Source organism: Papilio machaon, chromosome 13, assembly GCF_912999745.1.
Source record: "Papilio machaon chromosome 13, ilPapMach1.1, whole genome shotgun sequence".
NCBI classification, from domain to species: domain Eukaryota; kingdom Metazoa; phylum Arthropoda; class Insecta; order Lepidoptera; family Papilionidae; genus Papilio; species Papilio machaon.
Window position 1 is genome coordinate 3115807 of NC_059998.1, and position 20268 is coordinate 3136074.

General features: G+C 33.7%; 5 protein-coding genes across 7 annotated transcripts; 2 read left to right on the top strand and 3 right to left on the bottom strand.

The window, feature by feature from the left end:
• Nucleotides 1–349: 349 nt before the first annotated feature.
• On the bottom strand, nt 350–6192 carry LOC106717817 (CUE domain-containing protein 1). Its single transcript, XM_014511739.2, has 3 exons — nt 5347–6192; nt 2133–2428; nt 350–1333 (listed from the first exon to the last, which is right to left on the bottom strand). Exons 1-3 carry the CDS (start codon nt 5634–5636, stop codon nt 1176–1178), a joined length of 744 nt encoding a protein of 247 aa, XP_014367225.2. The 5' UTR covers nt 5637–6192; the 3' UTR covers nt 350–1175.
• Nucleotides 6193–8533: 2341 nt separating this feature from the next.
• LOC106717845 (tetraspanning orphan receptor) lies at nt 8534–12956 on the bottom strand. 2 transcript variants are annotated; one of them, XM_014511773.2, is made up of 7 exons: nt 12909–12956; nt 10897–11015; nt 10477–10678; nt 10140–10278; nt 9527–9683; nt 9055–9288; nt 8534–8819 (listed from the first exon to the last, which is right to left on the bottom strand). In XM_014511773.2, exons 2-7 carry the CDS (start codon nt 11002–11004, stop codon nt 8694–8696), a joined length of 966 nt encoding a protein of 321 aa, XP_014367259.2. In that variant the 5' UTR covers nt 11005–11015; nt 12909–12956; the 3' UTR covers nt 8534–8693. The 2 variants fall into 2 exon arrangements, with proteins under 2 accessions (XP_014367259.2, XP_045536596.1); XM_045680640.1 differs by having other exon boundaries at nt 8535–8819; nt 12787–12943.
• Nucleotides 12957–13599: 643 nt separating this feature from the next.
• Nucleotides 13600–14185, top strand: LOC106717940 (ragulator complex protein LAMTOR4 homolog). Its single transcript, XM_014511909.2, has 2 exons — nt 13600–13856; nt 13946–14185. Exons 1-2 carry the CDS (start codon nt 13723–13725, stop codon nt 14103–14105), a joined length of 294 nt encoding a protein of 97 aa, XP_014367395.1. The 5' UTR covers nt 13600–13722; the 3' UTR covers nt 14106–14185.
• LOC106717937 (protein RFT1 homolog) lies at nt 14128–15888 on the top strand. The gene has a single exon (XM_014511906.2). The coding sequence runs from the start codon at nt 14128–14130 to the stop codon at nt 15802–15804; it is 1677 nt and encodes a 558-aa protein (XP_014367392.2). The 3' UTR covers nt 15805–15888.
• A 28-nt stretch (nt 15889–15916) lies between these two features.
• LOC106717938 (vacuolar fusion protein CCZ1 homolog) lies at nt 15917–19267 on the bottom strand. 2 transcript variants are annotated; one of them, XM_014511908.2, is made up of 11 exons: nt 18982–19062; nt 18794–18891; nt 18624–18714; nt 18488–18550; nt 18234–18359; nt 17711–17883; nt 17045–17319; nt 16712–16896; nt 16395–16480; nt 16094–16221; nt 15917–16009 (listed from the first exon to the last, which is right to left on the bottom strand). In XM_014511908.2, exons 2-11 carry the CDS (start codon nt 18796–18798, stop codon nt 15951–15953), a joined length of 1191 nt encoding a protein of 396 aa, XP_014367394.2. In that variant the 5' UTR covers nt 18799–18891; nt 18982–19062; the 3' UTR covers nt 15917–15950. The 2 variants fall into 2 exon arrangements, with proteins under 2 accessions (XP_014367394.2, XP_014367393.2); XM_014511907.2 differs by having other exon boundaries at nt 15918–16009; nt 18989–19267.
• Between the last annotated feature and the right edge of the window lie 1001 nt (nt 19268–20268).

The window sequence follows — 20268 nt, forward strand, 5'->3', positions numbered from 1 at the left end:
TACTAAAGGACTGCATAGTTTTTTTTTATTTTGTTCCTGTTTTATATTGCACAAGAATATTCAATCACGTAACACATTTCACATGTTTTTTTTTTTACAAAATAATACGAATAACTTTGAAATATAATTATCTTTAATTTTGTATAAATAATTAAATTAATTAAATCCATTTTTTTTTTGTAATAGAATAAAATTAATTTTGTAATGTTTATTTCTTCTTTTTTATAATTATGTATTTTGTAAGCAACAAAATGTTAACATATATATGATAAAAGATATGTTTGGAAATTTTATTGTTTTTAACACTACTCATGCATAGAATATAAAACTATTTCGCAATCGATTTATATGCACGAGATTTCTTTTTATATAAATTGACAAAATTAAAGTTGGAATACACAAAACACATTTACTGGAATTTCGACTTATGTATAGATGAAGGTGTGGGTTAATATTGGAGAGACATGACTTAAAAAGGTAAGCGTTGCGTACATAACGAAATTTTGATTAATATCTCCCTTTTCCATTCCATTTTGCATTATGTACTACAAAATTTACCACTTACAAAAGCGCTTTTCAACTGTCTTATAAAAAACTAAAGTTTATTATCTAATGTACAACAATTCTATTTACATCATTTTAATATTATTACATAACATAATGGCGAATGTATGGCCTGACATATAAAACGATCCCACAATCACAAACAATGACATCGTAACCGTAACGTCCTAACAATCCCAGTCTTTTACCTTGTGAACTTTCCTAAAAGGCCAATTGTTCTAAGTCTATCATGTGATGAAATCTATATCGGCAACTTTAACGCGTTTCTTAGCAAAGCGTGACCTTTATGTAACAATAGTAGTTACAATACAATTACATTAAAATGTGTCTCATATCTAGTTACATAAGTATAAAATTATAGTAAATGGATAAACTTATTCATTAAATTGTACAAGATACTTGAAAGAAAGAACCGTCCGAGAGGTTTCTCGTACCCTTTCAATGTTCCGATACGTCACGTTCCATCACTTATCTAACCTATATTTTTATGACGCTAAATTAGTTCGAAGCATTTTCCTTCAGGCTAAACAAGATAACGAAATGTTAGAATTGTGTCTTTATTATCAAACTTTGGTTTATCACAAAACACACCTAATCAGTCTAGTTGTAGGTTAAATATTGTTCTGGGGACGTTCTTCGTCATCGCTGTGTTCTTCCTCTAGCAGCAAGGAGTCCGGAGGGCCCCGCGGCACTGAGCGGGAACTGCCGCTTCGCCGCGGACCACCGCGTGTAAACATTCTAGACAGTTGCGCGAACTTCTTGCGAGATACTGTAACGTAAGTACACAATTATTAATGACGTTAAAAATCGAGATTATTTTCGCGATATATATTAACACCGTCTCCAAGAAATAAACTAGACAAATTAAATAAATAGTGACAGTTTTATCCCATCACAAAGTTACAATAAAGACCATACCGTGAACCGTGAGTTAACCATAGCATAAGCTTTAGTGAAAACCAAAACTTCAATATAATACGACTCTAGGGGTATTTAAGTTGTTACCGCAGCATCCAAAGTGTATGCGAGTAGCTTAAAAATGACACTAAAATTTGATACTGGTTAAATTGAACCTGTTCCGTACTAATGTTTCACTAAACATGATGGATAGCATTCTTGGTGTGGGCGTGTTTACAGCAATGCGTATGTTTACACTTGGTTGGAGCCGCCGCCGCCATGTGGTACGTACTTCACTTGTTTGTTCGTACCTTTGGAACGGAATACTAAGGAAATTACGAGATTTGTAGCATCTTGGATAGTAGTGGATAGAGGTACTTGGTAGTTAATAAACAAGAAGTACCTTTCCGACTATAATGAATTTCTCTACCTTAGGATTCAGCCGCGTGTGAAATGTAATAAGTTCTAATATAAGTATTAATTTACGTAACCATTGTATTAAACATTGTGACTGTGTGAATTTAAATTAACAATTGAGAAGTGTTATCTTCTATTTAAGAATTAATTTTGAAGGCATAAATATATTTTATTACTTTATTTATTTGCACTTTGCAAATACGATCTTTAGAAAAAAGCTAACATTTACGACAATCGTCGGACTTCAAACTTACGTTTTCCCATAGTTTTTAGTCTCTCCTTGAACGCTGCTTCATCATCGTGACATTTGGTTTTATGTCCTTGTTCGCTGTCCAATGCCGCTATAAACTCCTGATTCCACCGCAGCTCAGCCATGAACTCTTCGTTCTGTAGGAACGCTGCAATTTTGTCGTCATCCATATCCAAACTTAAGTCTACTCTCGCATCTTTTACTTGAGGAATTCTAAGGAACGATGGCGGTAATGCACCAATTAACTTCGGCACCCATTGTCTCCGTATTGCTAGTGGTATACTCTCGTCATTCACGTCTCTGTAAATAAGAACTACATCAAAACGTAAATAAATATTTTAAGGTCTATGATTCGATAGATTTTAACTATCTTTACTAATTTAATAAAGCTTAGTTTATTTCTAGGAATGCCATCTTAGAATCAGTTCATTTAAAAGTACATAATATAAATTTAGTTTACATCAAATTATGTTAATTTATTTCTTTAAACTTGGAACTTTTCCCACGCGGTTAAATGAGACTATAATTACTTTGAGCGCCTACATTCCGACTGAGGAGTTTTCATTTACTAAAGTATACCATGTAAGCATGCATCTTAATTTTAAAACTATGCGACATTTATTTTATGGTTTCTGAGACCAATATCTTTGGATAAAACATATCGTCATATACGTTTTAAACAAAGATTTTGTGCCCAGAAACCCACAGTTAATTATTCTGAGTAAATATATAGTAACCTCGTTACCGAATTAATTAGGTTTGTGATTTATTACCCTATGATAGCTCAGTGAATGTGACCGTACAACATAATAGCAACGTATTAGATTCCCAGACAGTCAAAATGTAAATGAAACCCAACGGATTTTGACGACAAACGTCTCGTCAAATTATGTGAATAAGAGTTATTAAGCTAACAATATACAATTATTATAGGAAGAAAAACAAATATAATCAATATTTAAGGTTATTAGGGAATAAGAAGACAATGCGGAATAAATCAATAAGTTATGTTTACGTGTTCATAAATGTTCTTTGCAAATTTTGTACGCTTTGAACGTTTTAATAAATAATTATTTATTGTTAAAACATGTCTGAAAGCCCGCACAGTATTATATTCAGAATGCGGAAAGCAACAGTAAAATAGTCATCTATTTTCAGTCTCATGTCCACTGAATGTTTACTGCACACTATACTATTGATTTTTATAGTTTATTTACAGTAAACGTAATTTAGTACATAGATATAAATATTAATAGTCAATAATTAGGATTAACGCCAACTAGTCAACTCCTTGCCCGCTAGGCACAGCCCCACTTCGCGATCGCCGCGGCAACCACCCGTCGCCGCCTCGACGTCGCCGATGGAGGCGGGATAAAGATACGCAATTGTTAGCAAAGCGCTGTCATTGTCCCTTACAATTTTATATCTTTATCTCCACTTAATAAGCGGCGGCGAGACTGGTGAGTGAACGTCGCGGAGATCACGAGGCGAGGCGGTTCCGGGTGGAAAAGCAGTGGAGCAGTGCGCATTAACCTTTATACTACATATGTTTGACTCGTGTTGGTGTTGTTTTTGTACTTATGTTTGTACATATATAAATCTAGATTTATATTCAGAACATCACTGCATTGATACTTATTTTTATTACTTACTTAGGTACCTATCTTCCCTTACATTCTCTTTGAAAAAAAACCAGAGACCACAGCATATGTGAATATACCAGTGCAATGGGAACCTACAATTAAAATTAAATACTGGTAAGCAGCATTGGACCAATTCTTTCGATAGAATTTATAACTAGTGTTCATAACGGTTTCGACCGAACCAATGTAAAAATCATAAGGTATTTGGTATTCGTATTAAAGAACACCAGACGATATTATTTCAGTTTCGTAATCGATATTGTATTTACATTATTGTAACAACTTTTTACTCATGTTTCACAATTGACAATGACACACATTCATGGTCGCTTTTTGTTATTTCTTATCGTATTTGGCTTATACAAAAGATTTTTTTTCGATCGTGCCTAAGGTCCAAGCAGTTCACACATCTATTACCCAACACTTGAAACGGCGCGGCGTTCTAAGGTATGAAAGGGTATAAAAATGTCATGGAAATTACCAATATCATGAGAAACCTACGATCATTAGAGCGATGCGGCAGTTAATAAACGTTGAAACGAGTAATGGTTTTGTTTAAGAATCGAACTGAGATGACATGTCACACTTAATCAAATTATAGCATAGAAGAGACTTTTTAGTAATTTCAAGAGTGTTGGTGAGATCCACTTTTAGCTTTAAAAAGTTAAGTGTTACAAAATATATTAGTAAACAAATTATACAAACAATGTTGAGACTAAACATCGGATATCTGGCTTTATATTATATGTACGTTTGTATTCTTGGTAGTGATGCAACGGAAGTGTCTTAGCGGAACCAGAAACGGAAACAGATGTCAAAAATAAATTTTAGCAGAAACGGAAACGGAAACGGATGCGGAAACAGAAGTGTAAATAATATGAAAAAAAAAAGATTTACAAATACATATATATATTTTTTTGGTAAAAACAGTTTGTATTCGTTTTTAATTTATTAAGGCATTGGATATCGGTGTCTTTTAGCCTTCAATGTATGTATTTTTAATGTGCTGCAATAAGTTAAAATACGTGTTGACAAACGGAGGCTTTTAAATATTAAAACCATTTTACAAATATATTTATTTATAAATACATTCACTGCTGACCACTCGGATCCGAGTGGGTTCCGGGTCGTAAAGTTCCGTTTTATCTCCGTTATAAAAGATGCGGAAACAGAAGCAGAAACGGATGTTGAAAAGCGTGCGGAACTTCCGCACTTGCGGAAACGGAAACAGACATCCGTTGCATCACTAATTCTTGGTACGTCGGCATTCGCCGGCAGGCAGTAGCTATGACGTCAGCAGCTCGGCAAACTGCTGCTGAACCAACACGATCAATCGTTTTGTTTGCTAGTTTGAAACCCCATGAGATTAATATCGTTAACGTAATATGGCGGCATTCGTTTTGCCTTTTGCTTTATTTATGTTTTTTGTAATGGATGTTTTATTAGAGCTAATAAAAACTTTTGATTTTTCTACACTATAATACAAAGTAACTACACTATAAGTTAAAATTTCGTTCTTCTAAAAGACTTGCCATTCAATGCTAAATATTTTAAACGAAGGGGAATAAGACTTACATAGAAGCTGCATGGTTACTGTTGTAACCGTTTACAACGACGTTCCCCTTGGTTGCGGACGTGAGGAGAGTCTTACGGCGTGGCGAACCACCCTCAACGCGCTCCATCTCGAGCCGCAGCCTCTCGTTCTGGTTGTCGGTGCTCATGGCCAGCAACTGGTCGATAGTGGCGTCCACCGCGCCCTGGTTGGAGCGCAGCACCGCCTCTATCACGTCGTCGTCCATGTCCGGAAACATGGTCTTGAAGTCGGTCATCGCCTGGGTGAACTCGAGCTGCATCGTGGATGCCATGTTAGTAGCGCACTCCGTGCGATGCAGGAGGAACGTCACGAGCGCGGCGCCGGTGCGCGCCCGGCCGGCGTCTGTCGCAGTGGTGCCGCAACGTGTCCGGCCGCCGCGGTGCCGTCGCCCATCGTCGCGGCGTGCTGGCCGCCGTGTACGGTCCGAGTACGCCGGTGCTAATTAGCTCCCTTATGGCGACGTGGTACCGTCCGGCGCCCGGCGACACCGTGATGTGCAATTTTCACTTTCGTCGGTGCGATTGCATAGCGCGTGCGCGAACCGCGGGGGCGGAGTCGTCGATATAAATAGAGGGCGCGCGCAACGCTCCGGTCTCGGGTCCCGATTCGACCGATAGCCGCATCACCATCGAGTCTGGTGCATTGTTTGTAAATTAACTGCGCCGGCTTGACCTTTAGAAAGCCGCAGTTTCAACCATTCGATACAATTCGAATTTGTATGTTTTCTAATTTCTGTACGCCACTACACTACATTATTTCACTACTTGTACAAAAAACTAGGATCCGTGTAATGAGAAGAGTAAATGACCGGCAATATCCAAAAGAAAATATTTCTATTGAATTATTATCATTGGGAGAAATTTCGCACTTACCATTTCTGCATAACACTTTAAATTTCTTTGAGTGTATTTCGTCTTAGGACTACTTAGGACGCTCTTTGTTGTTGCTTTAATGTTAATTCTTAGGTATTTATTAAACTACAAGTGTTCAGTGGAACGCTATCACTTCGATTAAACCATAGTCTTTTGTTAAAACGTGCCTCTGGCAGTAAATGTAAGCAATGGAATTAAAGTATTAATGCTGTAATTGTTTAACAATCCCAAAGTAGAACATGCGAGATAACTTCTGAATACAAATTCAGAAATTTTACGTGGATCTCGACTTACGTATTGATGTCAAATAAATTCTATTTACGTTTGCTGCATCTTCTCTACAATAAAATGTTAGTTGTCGGAAGACAATAATAGACAAGGTAGATGACTTTAAAATATAAAAAAATAAAACCCACAGTAGTTTTTTTTTTGCATTTTATTTTATGATTTAATTACAGTTTACATTAACATCAATAATTTAATATGGTTGTTAATAGACATACAGTTCAGCTAGTAGTGCTTCGTACTATCTAACGTACTATAATGCCGCACATCTTTACTACACGATAATTTAAGTTTTTTTTAATAGTGAAAATTTTTTAATTAACCATCGCAATGGTCCATAAGTACATAGTAAGAGCAAAAAAATAATGGTTTTTTTATACAATTTAGGCCACGAGTAAATAAAATTAATATAATTGTACTATAAGAGAGAAAATTGTCAATAGATATAGCAAAAATATATCTCAACATCAAAATAAGACGTGGCATACGACTTTCGTGAAGAAATGAAAAAAAAGTCCCGATAACACTTTGCATGCTACTACAATTTTTAAGAAAGTTGACACGCCAGGCGTACTCGGTACTGAACGTGTTAACTTACCATTTAATGGCTTGATAATGCTAAGTGATTTACATCAAATTTATTAAAAAATAATTTTCCCCCCACTCTGACCTCAACCATATACTAGTAAAAAGTTAGTAAACAACAAATATAAATAATAACATAAGAAATCGATGGGTCCTATGTATAAGGGCAAAAGTAATAAAATAATTATTTTTTACTTTTTTGTGTTAAAAGCTACCATATTAAAATACACATTTACAATTGTAAATGTTATTTTTTGCTGAAATAAAATGGTCTATGTGGTCTATTTTATTATAGGGTTGAAACTTTGAGAGTTTCTCCTGTAAAGATGTCAATTTGTAGCCCTTATTCGTAGGAGCCATAGAAATATGAAAGTGACAGAGTCGTTTTTACAATGTACGCAATAATAAGCGCTTTATAAATAATTATTTATCATGTATTGGTTACGAAATATTAACATATTTTATGGTTATATTTTACGACTCTACCAAGAACATGATATTAAACATGATTGTAATCGCGACTTTAAAATATAAAGAAAATAGAGAGAGAAAGTTCATTTATATTCCGTAGTAAAAAGTTCAACTTTATTTGCTAAACAATTACAGATATTATTTATGTCATGAATAAAAAAAATTATTACCAACGATTAATATAAAAAAAAATATCGTAATTATTAAAAAAAAAACAAGTAAGATTTATAAAAACACAATATTTGTAAGAAATATCGTTAAATAGCAATCGAAAAAAACATATTTTTATTTTTTTCTCAAATAATGAATTGTAAAAATATTTTTTTTAATAATACTTCGAATAAATATTCTGTTAAAAATAGTTTATTAAATATTATTCAGCTTTTGATTAAATACTTCAGTTCTACTCAACTATGTTAAAATTGATGATTTGATATTAAAAAAAAATATTAGGACGGAGCATTAAACAAATAAGAATTTTGCAAAAATAAAATTTATATGGAATGTTATATTAAAAAGCATTTTTTATTTATTGATTATATAAAATAAAATAAAAAAAAATTACCAAGGAAAATAAAATGATAAATTTGATGGCACAGTGAAGATGATATTTTGAGCGAAACCAGAAATGTAAGCAAATATAAAATTTATACCTAAATCCTAGTAATTAAAATCCAATATATATCACGATACATCAAATACAGTCTACCCTTGATATTCAATTAAATAAAAAAAATGTAAAAATCAACAAAAAAAAAAAACAAACGATTTTTTTTACTTAGAAGCTATATCCCGTTTTTATGTAATAAGAAATTAAAAAATGTATATAGTGTTTGTATAGTGTAATAATAGACTATTTATTTTTATATTACCCTTTACATATTTCCAAATAAAATAGTAACTAAAATTTAAATGTAACAAAAACAAACCTAAAATATAAAGCATTTCTTAATTAATTAGAAAGATTCGTGATAATTTTAGATTAACAAGTGAATTCCATTGAAATGCCTTATCTCAATAAATTAAAGAACATGTATTATTTTTTTTTGTTTTTTTTTTTCTACTCGAACAATTAGATAATGGCAATTGCCGTATGTAAATGTTAGTGAAGAGATTCAGACGCGCACGTGTGCCCCCTGCTGCGGCAGCATCACGACTGTGTCAGTGGAGGTCTGTGCGGGGGCTGCAGGGGCTGCGGGGACTGCGGGGGCTGCGGGGGGCGGGGCGGCGGATACTTCAGCCTGTCATACAAAATCATACTGCTTAATTATAAATCATCAAAAATCACTGCTTTTTACTTTCTATCTGTTTCTACTAGCGTCGTTCTTCTAGAAGGATCGATGACCTGGATAGAATACAATTAATACTAATTATAAAAAATTGATGAGTTTTAATGCGCTATTGGTGTGGTGGTACCACCATAAAGTTGATTAGATACAAATAAAAAAAATTCAACAATTTTACTTTTGTACATACAGTGGCCACATTAGGGTCGACGACAGCCATGAGCGTGGCGGCACGGTAGGAGGGCGGGGGGGTTTGCTTGACGGCTTCCTCGTAGTCGGGCAACAGGCTGGAGTAGGGCGCGGGCGCGTAGGGCACAGGGCCCGGGCTCGCCGCCTCGCTGGAGATCACGAACGGGCTCAGCGCGGGGATCGACATCATCGACAGGTACTTGAAGCAGCGCCACACCACGCGCAGGCAGTACAACTGTATACAATACAAACCCTGTATTTTTTATATATTACAAGGTGGCAAACGAGCAAGGGGTCACATGAATTCGCCGAAATGGCGAAGAGATCGCTGCCCATAGACATCCGTAATTGCAAATGTGTTGCCTACCCCCAATCGACGAAGGAGGAGAGGCACAAAAAGAGAATATTTAACCTTCCTATGCATCTCCTCCTCTATCAAATCCACCAAATCCAGAAAACAAAGAGAATGTTACCTTGATGAGAATAGCGAGCAGTATGGCGCCGAGTACGATAAGCGTGAGAGTGGGTGTGGAGAGCTGCAGCAGCTGTGCGCGCCATGGCACACGCTTCGTCTCAGCGATCAGGTGGTGGATGGAGCGCAAGTGGCACAGGTAACCAGTCGCCGTCATGCTATCACAATGGAACACAACACTAATGTAGGACAAGACAAGACAATACAAAATCTATATATCTATATATATAAAAGAAAGTTGTGTTAGTTACACCATTTATAACTCAAGAACGGCTGAATCGATTTGACTGAAAATTGGTAGGCAGGTAGCTTAGAACCAGGAAAAGGACATAGGATAATTTTTACCCCGTTTTCAATTTTTTTTTCGCGCGGACGGAGTCGCGGGTAAAAGCTAGTATTTAATAAAAAATACATATCGGAAAGATTAATGTTGCCAACTAAACTTGTATTTTTGTTATCATGTAAATGTGTCAAGTAAACTTGTTTTTCATCAAGTACAATATATCACTAACCAATTTTACTTAAATTATTTGACTCAATTTAAAACTGTCATTAAATTGAAAAATGATGAAGTTCACAGTCTGTTACAAACACATAATACAAGCCATACTTACACAGTGATAGCAAAGTCGAATATTTGAAGGCAGAAGAAGGGAAGCAGGTGGACTGGCTTGCCTCGGGAAGCTCCATAGATCAGGAAGAGGGTGATCACCAGGGTACACAGGGTAACCAGTGCACCAAGATCCACATCATCTAAGACAAAAAAATATGTATTAACATGATCCATGCAGCTATTTGATGATTTTTTTTCATAATAAAGGGAAATTGGTGGCACTGAATGATAAATGTTATTTAACATATATACATCTTATCAATGGTATGAAAACTATCAAAGACTGCTATGTTACTCAAAAATTTGCGTCGGTTATAAAGTCGACTACTGCAACTTACTGTAAATCAAGCTATAGTCGCGGGGCTGGGAGCCGTGCTGCGGGTAGGGGCTGGGCGGCGGTTCGATGTTGGAGAGCGGAGTGGGCATGGCCGCACCCAACTCGCCCCAGTCCGCAGGCGCCGAGTCACGCTCTAGCTCCTCAAGCAGACGGGGATCGCGCACGATTGCCGCCAGGAATCCCAAAGCTACCAAATGTAGCATCTGGAATTAAATAGTCATGAATATCTGATATTTTTAGACATCCAAAACATTACCTAAAATTTCTCAATAATTGTTTATTCTGGGATAAGATTATGAAACCTGATGAGGGATATATAAGGCAAATTACCTACCTAATCACAACGTAACAACTGTCCAGCAACTTGTCAACAGTTTAAATATTTATCACAATATTATGTATGATTGCATATATAACTCACCAGATGCCATGTACCAAGCAAGATGGTACCGGTGCGCACATGCAGACAGAAGCAACAACGCCATTCATTGTTGCGGTCACTTCCCAACTTGGGACGGAGACGTAGCATTTTAGTGACTTCTAAAATAAAGCAATAAAGGATTATATTCATATTAAGATATTCGAATACAATTACATACAGTCATAAATGATGTGATAAGGAAAATGTTTCACTTGCTTAATTTTTTGTACAAATAATAATTTATGAACATTTTTTTATATATAAGAGAAGGGGGCAAACAAGCAGCGGGAACACCAAGGTGTTCATCGACGCCATGGACATCTGCAATACCAGAGGAATCGCAGATGCATTGTCATTCACTTCATAATGACAAATTTAAAACAGTTGGCAGCTTTGATTTGTAATATTAGTTTAAATAATAAAATCTATCTATCACTATTTAACTGTGGTCAGTTACTATCGATATAGAAAAAATTGTGACTTCATGTGAACACTACCAATAAGGTAAAAAAGAATTTCTTTCCCCTTCTTGTTATGAATTCCTTGTAGCAAATACTGGAATGTGTGTTATATACCTCCATTTACAATATTCAAATATGCATAAGCAATTTATTTATCAATATGATTCACATGAATGAAAATATAAAACAATAGGTAATGTTTACTTCAATACATCTATCAAGTGTCATATTATAATGAGGTTATCCTTAATAAATAACTTTATGTGTAATTCATTTTGTCACACATGAAATAATAAATGTATTTGAATTGAACTATAGTATTGGGGCCAAATACATTTATTGTACATAAGGAGATAACATCAGTAGTTATTATCTCCCTTTCCCTTTTCTATTAAGAAAAGGATGGGAAGGAAAGTAAATTCATAGGAAGAGGAAATACTCTCTTTCCCTCATCTGTTTACTTAGAGTAGGCAATACATCATCAAACTTTTAAATTAATGCAAATATCTATAGGCAGAGGTCATTTTGTTATTTTATCTCATATCTCATAATATAAAAAAAATAGTTGTCAAGTAGAAGTATTCTACGAAGAAGTAATCTGTAGTATCTAGTATGTCTATAGTCACTTGTATGTCTCATACATCGGTGTTGTGGTACCTAGTCTTTTGGAATGATGGAATGAGTATTTAAAGATGGAGGAGATGAATAGAGTTAAGGAATATTGTTCTTCTCCAGTAAATTAATTCTCAATTGAAATAAAATTGTTTTTTTTTATAGAATACACAAGATTGATGAGGACTTGTAATTGCAATTTTACATTAACTTGTTATAGAAGCTACTTAATGTTACATACAAGTTTGTTTTGTCACCTCTAAATCATATTTCTTATTCTAGAGATGGTAAAGTTAGCAGATCAAACTTTGTGATATTTCTTTCTAGAAACCCAAGAGATGTAATATATGTAAAAGCTATGAAGTCATAGCAAGGTAATGCGAAGATACCTTAGGTATATAGGTAGGTTATATGTCACGATTCTACAATTTATTGATTTTCAGTAACACTCTATTTTATGTACTTTATATTAATATCAAAGCAGCAGGTGCAGTCAACTGTGTTTTTGAGGCATTTGTTTTATAAATCTGGAGAAATTTATTAATTTGGTTGCTAAAAAGACGAAAATACGTAAAGAAAATAATTTGACCTTATACGCCAATTCGTCGTTTTGTCAAATACGTAGTAAGCGTAAGTGGTATAATGTTTAAGTTAAACGGTTCAGCTGTGGGAAATTTTATTGGATATTTAATTTTCAATTGCGTATTCATTTTTGTCTAAACAACATTTGTACCAATTACTTTTAACATATTGAGTAATCAATATTATATTTGTGACTAACACTAGTACACTAGTACAAGCAAAATAATGATCGTACCTGATTAGAGAAGAAAAAAGCGTCCTGTCTTAACAAAAAAGGTATATAGATAAACGGGTAAGATTAAATAATGTTTAGTATGTCTATTCAAATAAGATAAGCAGACACAAATAAAAACTCACAAAATCATTTTACACTGACATTTGCAATTCACAATTTCACGAAAGATCAATAAAGTCGCACAGAATATAAATTACAAAAAAGACAGATTATTAATATATCGCTCGACGGTATTGAATGTCAGGCAACATTTGTATTAAAAATTCTTCTGTATGAGCTAGCTCTCCGTTCGCCGCTGATTCATATTTTATTTATATAATTTAAATAAAGTTTAAAATAATCTTTCTTTCACTTATTTTAATATTTAGCAGAGATAATCAAAAAGGAATTTTGTGTCTCAATCCATAAAATGGGCGGTATCTGTCTGAGCTCCCCTACGTTCTCTTTGGCGTTGTTTTTTAGGGATGTGGTGTTAACGGTTTTGGCGTCAACGAAACAAAACAGTTAATTTCCTTATTTCAACTAGACGAAAAACAAGTTGTTTTCGTAAATTATCTAATCAAACGTTAATTAAACAAAGATCCATAGACTGGCGGAAAAAATCTAATACTTATTTTGACACAATTGACGATGACGCTTGTCGTTGTCGCAAATAATCGTGTTTCGTGTTATGCCCACAGTGATACCTACATAAATTTGTGTTGAATTCTAGTTAAAGAAAAGACTGTCAACGATTAAACCTTGATGCGTTTAAGAGTAATCAACGGTTAATACAAATAGCTCATTGAATCAACGCCCAACCCTATTGTATGTGTGAAGAAAATACATATGTGTGCAATAGAATCTATAAAATTTATACGGTTGGTTGGTTCTGGTCCTGGTTGATCCTGATAAGTATTTTATTGTCATATTACGCATAAAAACATTTCAGTCATAATGGAAAAAATTCCAGACCAAATCGGATATTTAATATTGACGGAGGATGGCGCCGTCCTTGAATCTGGAGGTGAACTAGAAAATGACGAACGCATCGCTACAATAATAATCGATCTTATCAGTCTTTCAAACACGTAAGTGCACTCGCTTTATTAATACTCAATACTTATACTACAATAAGAAATGACCTCATTACCTAAAACCTTAATTAATTTTCTTGCAGTGTTGATCCACTGGCGTTTGGGCCAAATGAAAATTTCAAAAAAATTTCCATCACGTATGACGACCATTGGTATGTGATATGTATGTCAAACAAGAAAATATATGTAATCAAGCGGCTTATACAAAACAACACCGGTGAAGGAAACGCGATCGCTGTGTGAAGTAACGGTAGAAAAAACAAACATGGGGCGCAATTTGTTGATGAGTAGCCTCGAAAATGCATCTTTCAATATAATTCTTCAAATTTTGTTTCGCTGTATCACCTTCGTGACTAATGCCTGGGTGATTAGGAATGTGGGGCATGAAGTGCTTGGGATAATGAATGTTAGACTACTGCTACTGGAGAGTACAATATTGTTTCTCAGTAGGGAACCATTCCACAGAGCTTGTTTAGGTCAAAAGGATGAGTTTAGTTGGAGCCATATTATGAATCAGATTTGGTTATCAGTGCCCATAAGTTGTGTTTTATCAATTGGTTTTGTGTACATATGGGTAAATATTTTGCCGTTAGGTCAACCGGAATATGCTTCTCAGTATGTATTTGGTTGTTGGTCTGTTGCATTCTCCTGTATTTTGGAGCTGTGTTCAGCTAATATGGCCCTTGTTGCACAATTGTATTGTTTTGTGAAACTTAAAGTAATCCTTGATTCTGTGCATATACTTGTAAGGACATTATTGTTTGTATCCATAATTGTGTATGATAGATCAATGGCACTTATTGCCTTCTCTGTAGCACAAGTTGGCAGTATTGGAGTTATAGTTTTAAGTTATTATGTATTCTTCTATTGGTACATTAGGAATAAACCTCTATATGCCAAAGGAGCACTTAAAAGTAAATTAGTTCCAGAAAAAGTTGTGAATAGATTGTTTGATAATATGGATGATTTTACATTTACATCTTTGAAAGATTTCTTTCCAAAGTATGAAGGTTCATTAAATTCTTTGTTAAATAGGAAGTTAAATACCCTGACTATTAGTTTTGCTAAACAAGGTGTGGTCAAGCAGCTGTTAACAGAAGGGGAGAAGTATGTTATGTCTGTAAGCCCTGTGATGACATTTAAAGAACAAGCTACTTATGATGTGGTAAACAATCTCGGTAGTCTGGCTGCCAGATTTGTTTTCAGACCTATAGAGGATAGTAGCTACTTCTATTTCACTCAAATGGTCAAGAGGGAGTTGCCAATTGACAAACAAGACCAATACAAGATCCAAGAATCATGCACTGTCCTGTCACAAGTGTGTAAGATTGTCAGTTCTATTGGGTTGCTTGTTCTTGTGTTTGGACAGAGTTATTCAAAAACTTTATTATTATTGTATGGTGGGGAAGCCTTTGTTGAGAGTGGATTGCCTGTCCAATTACTCAAAAGTCATTGTTTAGCTATAGTTTTGTTAGCTGTAAATGGTATAACAGAATGTTATTGTTTTGCAACAATGACTAGTGCACAACTTAACAGTTACAATTATTTGATGGTATTTTTTTCTATAACTTTCCTTGTATTATCTTATGCATTGACATATTTCTTTGGTCCTGTTGGTTTTATAGTGTCTAATTGTATCAATATGTTTGCTAGAATTGTGCATAGTATTCATTTTATCAATGATAAGTATAAAGATACTGGTTACAAACCATTAAAAGGTTTGTATGTAGGCAAATATTTTTTGTTGACTCTATGTATTGCCGGTAGTGTTTGTAAAGTTTCTGAATATAGAATATTGTCTCATTCAATGTTAACTCATATAGCTGTAGGAGGTATATGTTTTTCACTAGTTCTACTTTCTTGGGGCTATGAAAATAAAGATTTGATTGTAAAATCGTATACCAAGTTCAGAAATAAAGAAAGTAAGACATCAATGGATTAGCATAGAGTTGGAAAAAAGTTCAATGTTCTTAACAATTGCATCGTTTAATTCTTCAAATATATGTAGACAAATATAATCAAATGTAACAATAAATAAAATACTTAGTAGATTGATTTGTTTTTTCTTCATCATATGCCTAAATATCCTTACATAGGATAAAAGAAAATTCCTTTCATTTGTCCTTCACATACTTGTTTTACTTCCTCTGTAATAAAAAAATTAAACTTGGCAATTTTCTGTTAATTCATTAAAATTCATATACATCCTTATAGCAGTTATCTGCATTTACCTGCGATTTCAATTACATTAGCATTTTTCTTTTGAATAATAACATAAAATTCCCTTTCATTTGATGATTTTCCAGTAATCCAATATTCATCTAATGTTTTGATTATAATTTCACCATGATTACCCAGACTGAAAACGAATTACAGTTAGAGACAAGAAAAGGCAAGAAATAATTCTATGACACTTTCAGGAAGAATATGAATAGAATCACATTTAAAATTAATCAAATGGTTAAATATCTTTACACTTTTTTCTATGTTATTCATATTTATAGTCCAATTTGTTCATATTCAATAAGTTACCTTTTTCTATCTGAATGTATTCCTGCTATAATATTCAATACTTCTGGTTTGATAGCTGTTGATGGACTCAAAGAGTTTATTGGCACCTAAAATAAACAATTTCATACTAATACTATATTTTATAGATTTAGGATAAATATATATTAATTTTCACATAAGTTCCAAGCCAGTACGTTTTTTTGTAATGCTGTGAAATTCCACTACTGCAACACTCGTATTGAAACATGTTGTCTCTTTTTTATATTCAGTGAGAATGTGAGGGATGATATCAAGCTTTTAAACAAGTATTTCATCAGTCAACATTTTTAAATACTTACTGAAGATTTGAAAGCCAAATTTATTCTATTGAAATACAAAAACTTATTTTCTGCATTAGCAAGCTGAGCATTTTGTAAAGCATGTAAAGTGCATTGTTCACTTATTGTTGATGCAATGGAATACAGTTGGGGTCCAATGAAAGCATCAAGAGTCTTCAATGTTTCTAATTCCAATGTCTTGTCGGCTGAAATTAGAAGGAATGTTACAAATTTAAGAGATAAAATGTGAGAGTATGTCCTGGAATTAAAGTATGTATTATTAAAAGTTATATGTACAGGTTCTATTCATATACAAAATAGTGTGACTTGTATAAACAAAGTAATAATACATACCATTGACTGTTAAACAAATTGTAGCACTCAGAGTTCTATAAATAATTAAATAATACTGTTTAGTTTCTGTATCATCTTCTAGTTTGAGGTATACTTTTATAAGTTTATCAATGTCTTCATCTGTATGAATTCCATCACTGGGTGTGATGAAGCGACCATGTCTTTGTGCAGCAGTCACTGCACCACCTTGAATCTCTTTCTCCACTTGTTTTGGAAGTAAACTTTGTACTAAATACTGGTATAAGGTCAGCATATCATCTGTTGAAAGTCCATTCCTGAACAAATTAAAGTTAATTTTATAAAATTATATAACATCATCTTGTTTCTATAAATCAAGCAATTTTTGCCCGCAACTTAGTAAAAAAAATAATTAGTAGGCTATGTATTCTTCCAGACTATGTTCTACATATATATTATATTTCATCGAGATCCATACAGCCGTTCTGGAGATACCTTCAAACAAACATCATTCCATCTAAATCATTTGAATTTATAATATTAGTAAGATAAAGAAATCATACATACAGTCTAAAACACATGTAAGTAAATGACCAATGAAAAAAGAAAACCTATATTCTGTTTAGAAAAAATAATACTGCTTTGAGTTTTTCCCCACATTTATAAGATGACACACAAATGTATAAGATGAAAGTTTCTCATACATACCAAATAAGTTGTTCATTGTAGATAAATCCAATGCATTTGAAGTCTTGAAAGTTGATTTCCAAAAGATCAATAAAACAAACAATCTTAAGGAATGAATTCTTTTCAAGTGGCAGATAGTTAATGCCTTGTATAATATTTGTCACATCATTTGTTATACATCTTGAAAGTATGTACTGTAAAATAAATGTAAACAATATTTACAACAAATAAAACTAAATGGGTGCTGCCCCTTGGGTTCATCGACCTACCAATTAAATAAAAAAATCCCATTGGGCTGCTTGATTGTTAAGATGGTCAGTAAAATGGGATACATTCCCCACTAGGTAAATTTAGTCTATAAAATCAAAAAACATTCCCATTGATCTTTTAGATTCCATGTATTCAATTGGTCAAATGATAAGGAAGATTCCAATTGGCTCAATTGATTGGTAGACCAATCGGACTAGTAGCAAACACCCAAATAAATAAAACATCTGATATTTATTTTTAAAGTTCATTAACGAAGTGAATATTGAACACTTACAGGAGTAAAAAACTGTTGGCATTTTGTGTATATCATATCTGCAGGTACATCTGTGAACAAGCCTACAAACATTCTAAACATCTTGTAAGCAGTTACAAGTAGATTTTGCATAATTGATGGTTGAATCTAAAATAATGGTAATATTTACATTCATTAAATAAAGATATATAACATACTAGCCTACCAATAGTAAAACAGTTACATGGCTCTTAATATAATATCAACAAATAGAGCTAGAATGTAAGAATATTCACCATTTCTCCTTTTTTTTCACCAATTGATGATAGTGCTTTTGTTGCATATGGTATTCTTACCACCTAGAAGATAAATTAATTTTATACGTAACTTTTATTTTCTTTTATTCATGTTAATGAATAAAGCTTTTCTTACCAATACCATCCAATAGTTTTTCTCTGGCTGGAAAAAAATGTACCTTTTTGTCTGTGTTTGTAGTGCTTCACATGGTTCCGATGAAAATGTTCTTTAATAAAAAGAAATCGTTATTATATTACCTTTATAAATGTTTAAAAATAATAAATACACCTCAAAAGTATACTTACGACATAAATTTAACAACTGCTTCGCACAAACCAACCTGTATTTTTCTTGCATCAGCACTGATTTGACTGGGATGGAAAAATAATATCCTTTTCAATTCCTAAAAATATTATTATGAAGGTTATTTTAGGTTTTGTTAAAAACGAAATAATTAGTAAGAAATAGTTATATGATTGCAATCGATTCTCACTACATACTTCGCCTTCTTTAGGACCAAAAGTGGAATTGAAAATAAAGAAAGAATTTATTTTGCTTTCAATATCTATCATTTTGGTGTGTTTATAATACTTTACAACTTAAAACATAAATAAAACAATCGTAAATTCATCACACGATGTTTTGACGTTATCACAATTTGACAGCTAATCAAGCCTAAGGTTAAGATGACAGTGACATATATGGTTAACAGAGTATAAGTTAAACAAGCTTCACGATAACACAGACCCAACTCAATTCACAACGTCTACGTTGTCATAGAAACGAATAAGATATTCTGCCGTTGACCATAATTTTAGGCAATAATTGTTGTTTTTTAAGCATATTATAGTGTTAAAATATTTTACACGAGCATAGTCATGACTATTCGTAATCCCAGACTACCTCAAGTACCCGGATATGGGCGAAATACTCTTGTACGTATTATTTTAAATTTTTACAAACTCTGCTGTACAAAATTCTCTTTACAGATTTGCGAAGATTGTTTGCCCGATTAACAAAATGGGTATATTTCGCGGGTATGTTTATACGGGTATATTTCTAATAATAGTCAGTAGACGCAGGATGAATATGATATTCGAAAAAAAGTCTAGAACAGGTACTATCGGGCAATCTGTCACTGTCAGTATCTCGCTGTATGTATGTTTCTATATGTTTCTGTAAGAAGAAAGGCCGGTCAGTAGTAAACGACTAATAGTTTTTACGCGGTCGTTTGCGCAACTCTCTGCTGCCTTATTGGTTATTTTATAAGAACCGCTACTTCAGTTTGTCTCTTTGCATGGAGCAAGACAATTTTTCTGTAAGTGGAACACCGCGACGAGTCCTTACTGTACCTAGGACGACATGGATTGTAGGCATAATACCATTTCACATGGTGAGCGATACCAGTGGAAGACGCGTTGAAATCTTTTATATTCATTGTTTTATCCTAACGGCGCAGTCAATAGTAGGTCTAATTATTTTGTTGTTTATTCGTGCCTTATCTGATATGTTCGTGTCGTTTCGTCGTCGGTTAGTGTTGGCAGTAATTACCAACCGGGACATTCCTAATCAGGCCAACTGAGTTAAAAGTCTTCAGAAATCATTTATTTTTAAAAGTACTTTTGATTTTTTTTAATCCTTAATTGGCAGGAGACAAAAAAACTTACTAGTAGCTTATATGTTCTTTCATACTATGATTTACATCTGTGCAAAATTTTATGATCTGTTGAGCCGTTCCTGAGATATCTTCATACAAAAAATAAAACAGAGAAGAGAGAAC